The sequence below is a fragment of the Ranitomeya variabilis genome, chromosome 1, assembly GCF_051348905.1.
Source record: "Ranitomeya variabilis isolate aRanVar5 chromosome 1, aRanVar5.hap1, whole genome shotgun sequence".
Lineage (NCBI taxonomy): Eukaryota > Metazoa > Chordata > Amphibia > Anura > Dendrobatidae > Ranitomeya > Ranitomeya variabilis.
The window spans coordinates 739,266,125-739,280,862 of NC_135232.1; the positions used below are offsets into that span (position 1 = coordinate 739,266,125).

At 44.0% G+C, this 14,738-nt stretch overlaps 1 protein-coding gene across 1 annotated transcript in view; it reads right to left on the reverse strand.

The window, feature by feature from the left end:
* Positions 1-486: 486 nt before the first annotated feature.
* Positions 487-14,738, reverse strand: part of RCOR1 (REST corepressor 1) — a 39,014-nt gene continuing 24,762 nt past the window's right edge. Inside the window, exons 4-12 of the mRNA XM_077269049.1 lie at positions 14,261-14,313; positions 13,731-13,892; positions 12,404-12,522; positions 11,580-11,658; positions 10,139-10,333; positions 4,008-4,085; positions 3,808-3,865; positions 3,287-3,516; positions 487-1,668 (exon numbers count right to left, since the gene is read on the reverse strand). Coding sequence (XP_077125164.1) covers positions 1,630-1,668; positions 3,287-3,516; positions 3,808-3,865; positions 4,008-4,085; positions 10,139-10,333; positions 11,580-11,658; positions 12,404-12,522; positions 13,731-13,892; positions 14,261-14,313 — 1,013 coding nt within the window. The 3' untranslated portion in view covers positions 487-1,629. The remainder of the gene's footprint in view (positions 1,669-3,286; positions 3,517-3,807; positions 3,866-4,007; positions 4,086-10,138; positions 10,334-11,579; positions 11,659-12,403; positions 12,523-13,730; positions 13,893-14,260; positions 14,314-14,738) is intronic.

Genomic DNA, 14,738 nt, shown 5'->3' on the forward strand with positions numbered 1-14,738 from the left:
ATCCTGCTGGCTCTTTGTCTCGGGCAGGCAGAAGGAGCGAGACCCCAATATGGAGTAGGTGACAGTAAACACAGCTTTCTATTAGCCAGGAGTCCAGTTTACAGAAAACACGGCATAATATATAACCATATCTCCCAACTATTCTCTCCCCGCTTGAATAAATATAAAGTACGATTACAGAACGCTTCTATACAGACTAAGAAAAAAAAAGAAATTTGCAAATATATCAGTTTTCTGAACTGCAAATCAGAAACAAGAAAAAGTCACAATAGAGGAAGGGGTGGGATATATAAAAAAAAAAAAAAAAAAAAAGGAGACACCTTAATATATCCAGTAGATACAGGTCATTCGCCAGTAGTAAAATGTAAAAGGCACATAAGACGAGCATGCAAGTATAAATATATATTTAAAAAAAAAAAAAAAAAAGACTTAAATACACATGATCTGAAGAGGAAATAAATTATGGAACGGGAAAAAAAATATATATAAAAAAATTTTTTGTATTAGCCAGTAATATGGAGACAAGATAGCGATGAAAGTCTGGAGTTTTGTAAAGTTACAAAGACTAAAATTATAGACATGATATCGATATTACAGAAATTATGGGATCATTTGAACATTGCACCACTCTTAATGCTAAGAAAGGTAAAAAAAAAAACCCTCCACCTTTCACAGTTTAGATGTATGCACAATGCTCGGCACGGTGAGCTAGTGCTGTTTTCTGATTTTATGATCCATTCACAGCCAAAGCTGCATTAAAGTGTAGCGGATGGGATGGTGGATTGTTAAGACTTAGGACGTTAATGCATCAATGAGGCAACGGTCTGGTCCCAAGACTACAAAGCAAAGTTTTGACACCAGCTCGATATGACTGCGAGGCAGGGCCATTTATGTGAAAGACTACACGTGTTATTACATTTTTCTTGGCTATCAGGACATGAAGCCAATATTTAAATTACAAAAATAAAATCGTAAAAGAAATTAAACCAAAAACCTATCTAGTTAATAAAACACACTCCCTAATATTTAGGGAAATTCTAGTAGATTCTTCTCCCTCCCAAAATATGGAGACAACACCCAAGACCCTGAACAGTGATTGAAATTACATGTCCGTAGAAATCAGCAAAAATCCAACAATCCGTTTGTCCATAAAACAAAATGATAAAACTGGAGGAAAGGAATAATTCCTGCGTACAGGATGGGTCTTCATTAATGCTAAACTAATTATACAACATCCAAAAAAAGCAGAACACACAAGTTTGTGCATGCAGCATCTGTACAGCTGGAACCGTGGTCATCTGGCAGCAATAAAAGTCTCAATTAGAAGATTGGGGCTGGGGATAGTTTGCAGGGTATTTACAGGCAGAAGAGGTCACATCGTTCTGATGGTGTGTAGAAAGTGTCGAGGGGAACAAGTGTAGTCCCCCGTCGTTGCTTATCGGAGTGGAAGCAGAGTTTGGATGTGTGTGGGGACTAGAGATGATTAAGGCAGATATCTTCAAGGGCTGGACGTTATTTGCCTTTTTGGTAAGTAGCTGCTTGTCCACAAAGTATGATGCAGGTGGTTAGCCGAGTCCTTGTAATACCTGAAATTCTGGGAAACTAAGTCAACGGTAACAGTTCTTGGTCTCATGAAGCCGGGGTGAATCTGACGTCTAGAAGAGCAGCCTGTAAGTAGGAAAAAAAAAAAAGTGAAAAAAGTATTATGAGGTGAATCAGCTCTGTTAAGGCCAGGTTCAGATGGGCGTCCATCACATGTCTGGACTAACCATAGGTCTCCAAAACCGGGCTTGTAAGTTTGTGTCCATGAGGCTTTTGGCTCAGGTCAGGAAACATGCCGTCAGTCTTGGCATTTTAGTCGGTACATGGACAGTGAAATACGCCCCATCTGGACCAGACGCAAGTCTGACAACATTAAAAAAAAAAAAAGCATGGACCGCATCTCCAAAAATCATATATTGATCTAATGCCGCTAGGCAAAAATATATATAACTGAACATGAGTGTCTTAGTGTGACATTCTGATCAGACTGTACGAAGCCACTGCCACATAACGGCAAATCTCTCAGTGGGTCCCATCTTCAATGGCAGCGTCATGAGCAAACCACTTTCACAGCGACAATGCAGCAGCAGGGCGCACATCCTGGTGCCTCACAGCACCCATGCTGCAAGGCAGAGTCCCCATGACTCCAGACAGCACAAAACCATAGTTAGGTCCCACTTAGAGGTTCGCCGTGACGAGAAAAAAAATCTTGCCTAGCTGCATTAGATTAATGTATGATTTTTTGGAGGTGTAGTCATGCTTTTTCTTGGCGTTATTGCATTTTCTGTCTGCACTCCTTCCATTTGGCACAGCTGATTTTTTATTAACTGGAGACAGTTTGAGGAAGGGGAGTTTGAATGCTCCTTTCATTTAGGTGTCGGTGCTGTGTGGCAGCCATTGTTGTGGTTTTTGCTGGTGGGTCGACGCGGTCTGGAGTCATGGAGACTCTGCCTTGCCATGGGCACTTTGAGGCACCAGGCCGTCTGCCCTGCCGATGCATTGTCGCTGCAATGGTGGTTGGCGCACGGCTCCGCTTTGTTAGAGGGATAGAGACCCTCAGAAGTTCACCGTGGCAGTGGGTGTCATACAGTCTGATCAGAATGTTACACTAAGAACAATCATGTTCAGTCATAGATTTTTGCCTAGCGGCATTAGGTCAATGTATAATTTTTTAGGAGGCGCCGTCATGCCTTTTTTTGTGTAAGACAACTAGTGATGAGCGAGCGTGCTTGGCTATAGTGTTATCCGAGCATGCTTGCTCATCACTACGGACAACCTCTTAGCTAAACTGCCAGGCGGATATCATGGGAGCAAACGTCTTTATAGCATTGTCCAATAACAGGGACAGCTTACGGATGCATTATATCCTTATGTCCGTAAAGACAGTGCTGGAACATGTCATTTTATTAAAAGGAACTTTTGCAAACCTGAGAACAGGGTTCTGCAAAAAACAGTCTGAATGGTGCTCTGTTTCAAAAAAACAAAGCTCAGCGCTCTGCTTTTTCTGACAATCCCATGAGAGAATCATGCAAGGCCCCAATATTGACATCACTGGAGGATCCCAGCGTTGGACACCCAGTAATCAGAGTTATCCACAGGTTTGGGGGGCAATAACTTATTTGTGTGAATACCCCTTTAACACAAGGTGTTCACTATCTCCCTTATCTACATTTAACCCATAACACCAAGCAGTAAACTCTGATATCTCCAAGCAACCAGTACACCCAACGGGGTCATGTCATACCTCTTCCTCCTCATCGGACATCTTATTAGCAGTATCTGTTAATTTCATGGGCTTCTCCAGGAAATCGCCATTCTCCTCGCTTTTGCCATGTTCAGCTTCCCATTCTTGTAAAACTTGGTCAATATTGAAACGTCGACGATAATTCACAAAGAAATTTTTCACTTGAACCACAGATTTGTTTCCAATCACGTCGGAGATCGCTTGAAAGTCACGTCCGTACTTTCGGATCGCTGTGAGTCAGGGAACAAAACTAAAACTAGAATCTGGATGCATGATGTAAAAATAAGTTAATAAAATGGGAAACATTTATAATATTCGGGTCTCATGGAGACCCAGCATGGAGCTATGGGTGGGTATGCAAAGGTTTCAATCAACTCTCCTAGCATCCGAAAACTCTGTTGTAAGAGGACACGTGATTATTTGGTGGGTACCTTGGTAAGAATATGCATCAGTGCCCAGGGAGAAGGGACTGCACATAAAAAAATAAATACATCATCATGATGTTGACCGTTTATCACTACCTTGTACAGCGAGAAGTTGTTCCTCGGTCGTCCAGCGAGCATTGAACTTCTGAGCAACCTTAATATAAATACAAAGGATTTCATTTCAGGATATCAAGTCACTGGAGTTTTCAGGTTCTCCTTCCATTCATGATGGACAGATCTCACAGATCAACATGATGGCGCATCACTGTATAAAGGCTGAAAAGACCAGCACTTACTTCAGGAACCCTGAACTCTTCTACTCCACCCTGAAGCTTCTCCTTAAGGGCGCTGTTCGTTTGCTTAATATTTTGGATCTAAGAAAAAAAATAAAAAGAATAAACCAACAGGACAGTGAGAGACAAGATTACCTGGACTTTCCAGTGTCAACCCCTTAGCAATAGGTGACATAACACGTCATGTTGGGTGTCAGTGTGAGGATCAGGCTCAGGAGCGTAGCCAGCACCAAACCCAGAAGATCCAAGCTGTTGGTACACGGCCACCATCTCTGATTGCTACAGTCTAATCATTTAGATGCTGATGCCAATCACTGACTACAGCAAGTGAAAAATGTAATTGCCAATGCGATCATTGGAGGGGGCAATTGGAGGTTAAGACCGCTAAGGACAGCTGAAGACCCCAATGGCTACCATCTTTCTGCTCCTGCAAAGCAGCGCTTGTGGATAGGCTTCATAGGAAAAAAAAATTCTTATATTCAGGAGTATTGATGTAGAACAGTGAAAAAAAAAAAATGGTAAAAAGTGATTAAAATGGTAAAAATATGTGAGGAAAAAAAAAAAATGACTAACTGAAAAATATACTGAGGTGTTTTTTTTGTGCCCCCTGTCAGGATTGTGCACAGTAACGACAGTGTCAGGTCGGCGCCGTTATACTGATTACACTGATACCTGGTGATTAAATCTGTCTTGTGGTTGTTGTGGAATCTTTATTTTCATTTTGAATTAATAATATACCTATGCTCCGGTACGGCATGCGTGCGTATGGGGATGGTTATGTGGTGCTCCGATTAGTTAACGCAGACTGCCGACAGATCACTGATCCCTCACTGACTTGCCCCCTAGTTTGCATAACTAATATCTGCACATTATAGAAGGGGAAAAAAAAAAAAAAAAAAACACACACCTTCTACAAGCATAATCGCATGTATTATATGTGCCAATAATTGTTCTTCATGTTATTCTACTAGAAAAAAATTTTATTTGAAAATGGCGCCTGACACGCCAGCGCAGTAGCAGTTATTGGTGTATATACATGTTCCGATAACTGCTATTGCGCATGCCCCAGCGGCACCATCTTACTGGAGAAGGACAAAAAAAATAGGGATTTTTGTGTACTCACCGTAAAATCCTTTTCTCCGAGCCATTCATTGGGGGACACAGACCATGGGTGTATGCTGCTGCCACCAGGAGGCTGACACTAAGTAATACAAAGAAAGTTAGCTCCTCCCCTGCAGTATACACCCTCCTGCTGGCTCCCAGCTAACCAGTTCGGTGCAAAAGCAGTAGGAGATCAATAACAACATATAAGCGTATAGCATGTCACATTATGAGAGTATAACATATCAAATGATAAAAACAAGTACAACTAATAATAGGGAGGGAGCTGTGTCCCCCAATGAATGGCTCGGAGAAAAGGATTTTACGGTGAGTACACAAAAATCCCTATTTCTCCTTCGCCTCATTGGGGGACACAGACAATGGGACGTCCCAAAGCAGTCCCTGGGTGGGGACAACATCAGATCAGGCCGTGTAACCGCCACTTACAAGTGCGCCACTGCGGCCTGCAGAGTCCGCCTGCCCAGACTCACATCTGTGGAAGTGTGGGAATTATAGTGCTTCAACAATGCATGCGGACTGGACGAATCCGCAAGCTTGCAGGCGTGCCTTGCCGACGCCTGGTGCCTAGAACCCTCGACAGACAGGGAGATAGGCTGACATCTAGCATGGAAGGACTCCTGGATGGTGAAACGGATTCACCATGTTAGCATGGCCGATGAAATGGCTAAACCCTTCCTGAAAACGTCAGGAAGCCTTCTTCTACCGTCAGGAAGCCCAAATAAAGTTCCCACTGACTTGAGGCGGAACCCTGATGGCTGAATTTGTTTGCCGTCCAGAGTTCTACTCCTGGGATATATACTGCCGAGATCACTGAATGATAGATCTCGGCCCATCATAGAACGTGAGGTATCTCGGTCATGGCGCCTGGCCATGGGTACCTGCTAGATGATTGAGGTATGGCACTGCCGTGGCATTATCCAATTGAATTTGGATAGGGTGACCCGCCAGAAGGCAGTGGACCTGCTGTAGGACTACCGTTCGGATCTCCAGAGCAATGATAGGGAGAGGAAGACTGGCATTGGTAGTTACTAATAACCATTGAACCAGGAGAAAGGCCCTGGATGAAGAAGGAGCTCAGAGACTATCGCCTGAAAGTCTTTTTGACTTGCTGAAAAAGAACGGAGCGAAGGAAACCGCTTCCATTGTCGTCACCATTTTTCCTCAGAACTCTCCTAGCAAATCGAATGAAATGAGGGGGAGAGTAATCAAGCCCTCAGAACTCTCCTTGCGCGAGATCCCTGTTGAAGGGCCATGACCTTGTCTCGAGGGAGAATTACCAGCGTTCTAGAAGTGTGCAGGATTATCCTCAAAAAGGATATCTGCTGGGCTGGAAATGAGGAGAATTTGTTTAAGTGTAGCTGCCAGTCCAGGTGAGAGGGTATCGCAAGTGATCTAGACGACTCAGCGTAGTCCTGGAAGGGCGGCTAGACAGTCGACCAAACAGGGCAGGACGAGCGCGCCTCTAGGGTGCAAGAGAAAACATGACATCCGCCATGACCTGTGCGAACACTCTGGGTGCGGAAGCAAGGCCGAAGGACAAGGTTGTGACTTGAAAATGCTGTTCACGGATGGAAAGGCGAAGGAATTTTTTAAAGAGGGTAAGCATCCCGAGTGTCGATGGATGCCGAAAAACAAACAAACAAAAAAAAATAAATTAAAAAAAAAAAAATAAATAAAAACGTTGGGGTCTGAAACAGACCCGTGTGCCTCCTACTGACACTAAGCAAGAACTGGTTAGCTGGGAGCCAGCAGGAGGGTGTATACTGCAGGGGAGGAGCTAACTTTCTTTGTATTACTTAGTGTCAGCCTCCTGGTGGCAGCAGCATACACCCATGGTCTGTGTCCCCCAATGGGGCGAAGGAGGGGCTTCTGTACATTCACGAAGTTCAGCCCATCGGGACCGTGAAGGCACTTTTGCCCCTGAAGGGGATTTCAACTGCGGCCTAGTCCGGCTGAAAAAGCCGGGGACTAAATTTATGGAGGCTGCCGGTGGAGCGCGTCGGCGGGCCGCGCGCCGAATGATTGCCGCTGGCGTACCGGCCAGTGGCACCCCCAGGACCGCATCTTCCACGCAGGCAGCGTGAGGAAGAATGGCCCCCGAGATCTGCAGGGCGCCTCTCGTCCCAGACGAGAAGCGCCGATATAGGGGGCGGGGTTACGGCCGTGGGAGGGATCTGCCCACTGCGGCCTACTCCAGCTGAAAAGCCGGGGACTAAATTTCCGGCCTGCCTGGTGATGCGCGGCGGCCGCAACGGAGCGACGCTAACCGCCGCAGCTCCCGACCGCCGGCGCCTCTCCCCAGGGGCTCTGCCGCAAGTACCGCCGGCGCCTACCCCATAGAGGCCACTGCGGCCTACTCCGGCTGAAAAGCCGGGGACTAAATTTCCGGCCTGCCCGGCGGTGTGTGGTGGCGCGGCCGCAAAGCGATCCGGAGCGCAGGAGGGGAACTCCTGATGTACTCACAGTCCGGTAATGCAGGTCCCCCTGTCCCTGCGCGCTCCATCCTCATCCTCTTCTGTAATCCCTTTGGGCTCTGCCGCAAGTATGCAACGCCATGTGATGTGGGCCTTGTATGTCGGGCCACCGGAGAGGAACATTAGAGCAGGCTCTATGTGCTCGCCGTCTTGCAGGGGGGAGATCGGGACCAAAGATGGAAACCCGTCGCCCCAGTAAAAATTGGCGTGCTCCAGCGTCGCAGGAGAGGGACGGGGAGGTATACTCGCCGTGCTCGCCTGTTGCTGGTTCGGGGGAGAGCGGGTCCTATAAAAAAGGTTCCGTCGCCCCCTTCACTCCGTTGAATAAAAAATAAAAATTTACAGAAAAATAAAAATTTAAATTAAAATAAGAAAGTTGGGGTCTGAAAACAGACCCAAGTGCCTCCTACAGACACTAAGCAAGAACTGGTTAGCTGAGGGCCAGCAGGAGGGTGTATACTGCAGGGGAGGAGCTAACTTTCTTTGTATCACTTAGTGTCCTCCTAGTGGCAAGCAGCATAACACCCACGGTCTGTGTCCCCCAATGAGGTGTAGGAGAAAAATCCTCCTTCAAGATGGCGCAGCCTACGCCTGTGCAGTAGCAGCTCTCGGGAGATCACCGTGAGGGATCAGTGATCTGTCAGCTGTGTGCATTATGAATACCTAATCAGAGCACCACATGAAGACCCCACTCCAGGCTGCCCCAGGGAAGGAGAAAGATTACACAACAACCACAAGACGAATTTCATCACCAGGTATCATTGCAATCAGTATAACGGCACCAACCTGACACTGTCTGTAGTTGCTGTGCACAATCCTGCTGACAGGGGCACTTTAAATCCCATTCAGATTTTTTTTTTTTTTTTTTTTTTTTTTTTACATTTTTTCCTTTCCCAGGAGTCATAACTTTTTTTCTGGTCATGAAGCAGTATGACTGCTTGTTTTTTTGCGGGATGAGTTGTACTTTTAAAATGTCATCATTTATTCTGCCACAATGTGTACTGAAAAACGAGAAAAAGAAATTCCAAGTGTGGCGAAATAGCAAAAAATAAAAAACTACAAATCCACAATTGTGATTTTATTTACCATGTTCATTATATGGTAAAACTGATCTGGCAAAAGGATTCCCCAGCTCGGTACGAGTACACAGATACCACTTATTTTTTATTTAGGTACTGAAAAATTAGAAAAAAAAAAAAGAAAAAAAAAGTTTTTGCGTTTTCCATGACCTGTAGCGTTTTTATTTATTACCATTTCACTGAACTCCATTTTTTTTGGTTTTTCCAGTACATTTGGTAAAATAATCAGAACGGTTATCCCAATGAACAGCAAAATAAAGGAGACCTTACTTCAACCCCCGGGCCATTTTCCATTTTTGCTCCCCTTCTTAGACCCATAACTAATTTTTTGCTCTTGTGTTTTGCAGGACGAGTTGTTCTTTTGAACAAAACCATTGGTTTTAACTTATCGTGTACTGGGAAAAAAATAAAAATAAAAATGTCCAAGAGCGGTAAAATTGCATATTAAAAAAAAAAAAAAAAGTGCAGTGCCACAGTTTTTTTTTTACCATGTTCACTAAATGCTAAAACTGACATGCCATTATGATCATCCAGGTCATTACGAGTTCACAGACACCAAAACATGTCTAGGTTCTTTCTTTTTTTTAAGTGCTGAAAAATAAAATTTAAACTTTGGTTAAAAAAATAAGCGCCATTTTCCGAGACCCATAGCGTCACCATTTTCCGTGATCTCAAGCTGGGTGAGGGCTTATTTTTTGCACACAGAGTTGACGTTTGTAATTGTACAATTTTGGTGCAGAACTTTTGATCACCCGTTATTGCATTTAATTGCAATGCAGTGGTGACAAAAAAAACCCCGTAATTCTGGCGTTTTGACTTTTTTTTTTTTCTCGCTACACCGTTAAGCGATCTGGTGATTCTGAATGCGACGATACCAAATATGTCTCTCCATGTGAGACTAGAAGCTGCCATAATCCGATCGGCTCTGCTACATACAGACGATGATTAGATAACATGTAGCAGAACTACTTACTTGCTATGAGCGCCAACCACCGGGCGGCACTCATAGTAATCTGGCTATGACAACCATAGAGGTCTGCTGGAGACCTCAGGTTGTCATGCCAACCCATCGGTGACCAGCGATCACGTGACTGGGTCACTGATGGGTGGGATTTCCAGTGTGAGTTAAATGCCGCTGTCAGTTTGACAGCGGCATTTAATGGGTTAACAGCCGCAGACGGATCGCAATTCCACCAGCGGCTGCTAGAGGCACATGTAAGCTGTTCAAAACAGCTGAGATATGCCGGAAAAGATGTGGGCTCAGCACCGGAGCCCACATCAAAGGGAGGGAGTCCGACGTGGGCGTATTATTATTACGTATTATTGACGTGGGTCAAGGATTGGTCATCCACTTCTGTCCTTAAGTATTGAAATCAGTGTCCCTTGTGAAGCACATTGCAGCGCCCCCTACAGTAATCATCTGTGATCACTCCCCTGGATGCCGGGTGCTGGTACTTACCTGTCTCTTTAAGGACACGAGCTCCATGTCCAGCTGTCTCAGCAGTGTGGACGCAGCATTGGCGTTCGCAGAAACGGCTGATACATCTTCCTGGGAAAGAAACATTCCCTTGGGAGGTTTCCTCTTCGCTCGGTTCTTCGCCTGTGATGGATGTTTCTCTTTTTTAACATGGGGGATGGTATCATTTTTCGGTTCCTGTCCGCATGTAAGATAACACATATCAATGCAACGTAATCTGAACGATTCCTAAAAATCAGAGGAATTAAACTTTTACGATAATAGAGAAATAACCTTTTTTTTATAAATGGAAAAGCTCTAAAATCGTAAAGCATTTTGTATAAATTTTGTGGCATTTTTAAGATATTTTGCAGAATTTTTCCTCTCTCCTAGCAAGATCGCTACACCTTTGGGAGAAGGGAAGGGTCAGGAGGGGTTGTCTGCATGAGTGCAGCTCTGGAGTATAATACAGGATGCAACTCAGGATCAGTCAAGTAATGTATGTACACAGTGACTGCACCAGCAGAATAGTGAGGGCAGCTCTGGGTATAATACAGGAGGTAACTCAGGATCAGTACAGGATCAGTAATGTAATGTATGTACACAGTGACTGCACCAGCAGAATAGTGAGTGCAGCTCTGGAGTATAATATAGGATGTAACTCAGGATCAGTAATGTAATGTATGTACACAGTGACTGCACCAGCAGAATAGTGAGTGCAGTTCTGGGGTATAATAAGGATGTAACGTTTGTGAACACTGAAGATTAATGTGATAAAATTCAATAACCGTTTATTTTACGTAACAGTGAGAATCTCAGATACTTTTAGCAGAATAAACCCTGAATAAATACTCAAAAAGTGTTATATAATGAATTTCCCGGCAGCGACTGATCCTCTAATTCAATTTTAGTTGGAAAATGTAAAACGGGAATAGATGAATGTTCACCATTAACACACAAAAGGCAGCTGATAACTAAACACAACGCAGTAATTTTCTTCATTCAAATCATAGACTCAGGCGGCCATTTGTAATTGCAAAATTACCCCAGAAAACAGGGAACAGAAGAAAGTATCACCAAAACATAGCGACAAAACGTCAGTATATACAATCTGCAAAGTCATCTCTGACATCTATCTCCACTCCTGACGTGGCCATTTTAGTAAATACCCGTGTATCCTTTAATATAACACTGACGGCTCCTTTTAATCTATTAATAAATTATTAATGGGGAGTCATACAATGGGGCGTAATCAGTGCACACAACTTGCCGACAAAATAAACGTTATCAGTCCAGTGGCCAATAATATGTCCAGGAGGAACAACAGAGGACCTGCACAATGCAGAATTATGAAATAAAGATCCAGAATTATTGTCGGACGTGCATCATCACCTAAACAAAGGTCCCTTTTCCTATGTTTCAGAGCCCATGGACAACTACTTGCCTCTTTTTTAGGTTCTTTTTGTGGATCGACCTCCATATTAATTGGGTTGTTGCCATTGTGCTCTTCCAATTCGTCTCCGCTAAAATAAAAATGCATATAAATATGTTCATTTATATACTTCAAAAATATTTAATCACACATCATGATACATTACATGTAACATGTATCAGTTTGCAGGTTGCGCTACCCCTGCACAGCGGTGCGCGACTATACGGCTGTGCAGGGACCTGTAGAATGGTCCTGTGCTGCTGTTACTCTGCACAGTGTCTGCCCAGGAGCGCTACTGTGTAGGGAAGTGCTGCAGCCCCTTTATTTCCAGGATCAGTGAGGGTCCCAGAGATAAAATGCATATAGATCATGAAGTGATGGCACAACCATCTCGTTATGAGAATATCCCTTTAAAGGGGTATTATTGCTGATCTGGGGTCTGTACACAATCTATACAGCTTTTTTCCCAGTGGAATTAAACTCTTATTTATGGAGGAGGGGGACAAAGCGGTTGACTGCTGGAGCATTCAGCCATCTTAAAGCCGCTATCAAAATGAAATCAGCAAAACTCCTACATGTAATGGACAATGCCACTGGCTTCCGCCAGCCGACCAAACAATGTTGGCGTGTAGTGGAGAAGAAATGTTGCTATGGATATTTTCCTTCGGTGAATTGTAGACCATTTTAGCTTATTCCTGGAGCGATTAACAAAGGGACATTACTGTAAAATAGAGCACCGGGAACAGAAAGTACCAGGATAAATCTGGCACAGACACGGGTGAGAAGTGACTGGCGGGAACGAGGCATCTGATCCCAGAGCCTTCAGCTTCGCTCACCTTCCTTCACGTTCGCGCTTTTGCTTGCGTGCGTGACGGTCCATCACGCTGGTCTTGGATCTGGTCTTCTTCCATGAATAGTAAAATTTAACGAGGCTGGCAATGGATTTATCTGGAAGCTGTAAAGAAACAGGGCAAAGATGTAATGGTTAATAAATCGTCCAGGCCGCATGTGAGCATCAGGCATATTCGGGTAATAACACAGTAAATGCTTTCTTCACTATGCGATCTATCGATCGATCCCTTCCTCGACATGTAACATCACAGTTTGGGTGCCGGTGGAAGGAGCGCTGCCCTGTAGATGACAGGTGCCATCTGTATCACACAGTCTGCATCCTTCTGACAGCAGTTTGCCAGTCTTTCCACAGTTGAGTTTCCACTTCACAATGTACTGCAATACTGAAATTTTACTATTAAGCAGGTGCAGTTACCTGCAAGACAAGTTTTGTGCCAAACACTATGAAAATTCACAAAACTTTCACAACCTGAAGATGTGCAAAAATTAAGTGAACTTGGGAGTCCATTTCGAAGGGGTGAGGGAGGGAATATGCTATTGTCACACCTGTCTGATCTATCTAAATTGGTACATTGAAAATATGTGTTTTTTTTACTATAAGTGCTATAAAGAAAAAATAAAAGAATTATACAATTAAGCCATCACTACTAGTGATGAGCGAATATACTCGTTACTCGAGATTTCCTGAGCACGCTCGGGGGTCCTCCGAGTATTCTTTAGTGCTCAGAGATTGAGTTTTCATCGCTGCAGCTTTACATCTGTTAGCCAGCATGTACTTACATGTGGGGGTTGCCTGGTTGCTAGGGAATCCCCACATGTAATCAAGCTGGCAAACAGATGTAAATCATTCAGCTGCGGTGAGGAAAACAATCTCTGAGAGCTAAAAAATACTCGGAGGACACCAGAGCGTGCTCGGGAAATCTCGAGTAACGAGTGTATTCGCTCATCACTAATCACCAAGTCCAAGAGAGACTGCTGCCAGGTACATAAAAAAATAAGCCCTCTCTCGCACAGCTGAGAGAACTGTTAAAGGTGTGAGAAAATGGAGACAAACCCATTATTACTGCAATACCAAAATGGTCTAATTTTTTTATATACATTTCACGGTTTAATTTAAAAAAATAAAATAAAAGAATCAGTTTGTGTCACCTTTTTTTTTTTTTTTTTATGACGTGGGTATACAAAAAAAAGTAAAATCACAATCCTTTATACGGCTGTTGATGGGAAAAAAAAAAATGCGCTCTGACTTGTGGAAGATGCTTTGTCCTGCATGTTGCAGTCATCATGTTTTGCCCCTTGTATCGTTCTTACCATTTGCTGGATCCGGTGAAAGGTTTTCCCGTGAAAGCTGAACGCTTGCTCGAACAGAACCTTATCTTCTACAGTCCATTCATCTGGAAATGGTGTAAAGTTAGGTAAATCAGCCAAGGATTTCTCAATGTTGTGCTTGTGCCAGAAAAGCATTCCCAGGGCCTGTGAAGGAAGAGTGAAATCACGTGAGCAGTGGCGGGAGCATGAACCTCGCTTCATAGAGCTGCCAATATTTCCATACACCCAGACCCGGCAGGTCATCTCCCCCCAATGCGGCAAAAAAATACCAAGGAAATCACTTTGCTGATCTGTTGTCTAGTAAATGCAATCTGTGGTGCTCCAGAAACTACAACACCCAGCATGCAGATAGCTATCTAGGGCTGTTACATGCTGGGTGTTGTAGTTTCCCAATTGCATGGCTTTCCGTAGGATGATCTCTACTATCATTGAAATTACTCTCAAAATGGTGTCTTCCCAGCTGCTGTAAAAACCACAAACCCTGACCACACCACCTCTGTGCTACTCATTACCTGCTCCATGTTGTAGCCGTGTTTCTCCTTTGCAACCAAAATATATTCATCCACTGAAAAGCAAAGAGGTTAGATCAGTGTATAAGCCTGTGTGACAAATATCTGACAACGCGGTGTCAAACAGAAGCAAAGCCATGGAGAAAGGTGCAGTGTACCGACCGATAGAGCAATTCTGCAAGGAATAGACTATGAACTACGTGCTGCTCAACAGAGTGGGAAACGTAAGGACTGGAGAAAGAAAGTCTCAGAGTGCACATGGGCAAACTTTTCACTGAATTATTGGTTAGGTGGTAATGTAAAAAAAACTAGAATCAATAAAATTATCTACCAAGCAGGACAGTGTGAACGGTGGGTGATCCAGGGCCGATCTGCAAGGCATTAAAAACCGTGCTGTGCCGTCATACGGCCCACGACTGCCATCTAGTGGCTGAATACAGCATGGATGCAGATTAACCCACTCCCTGCCACAGCAGACCAG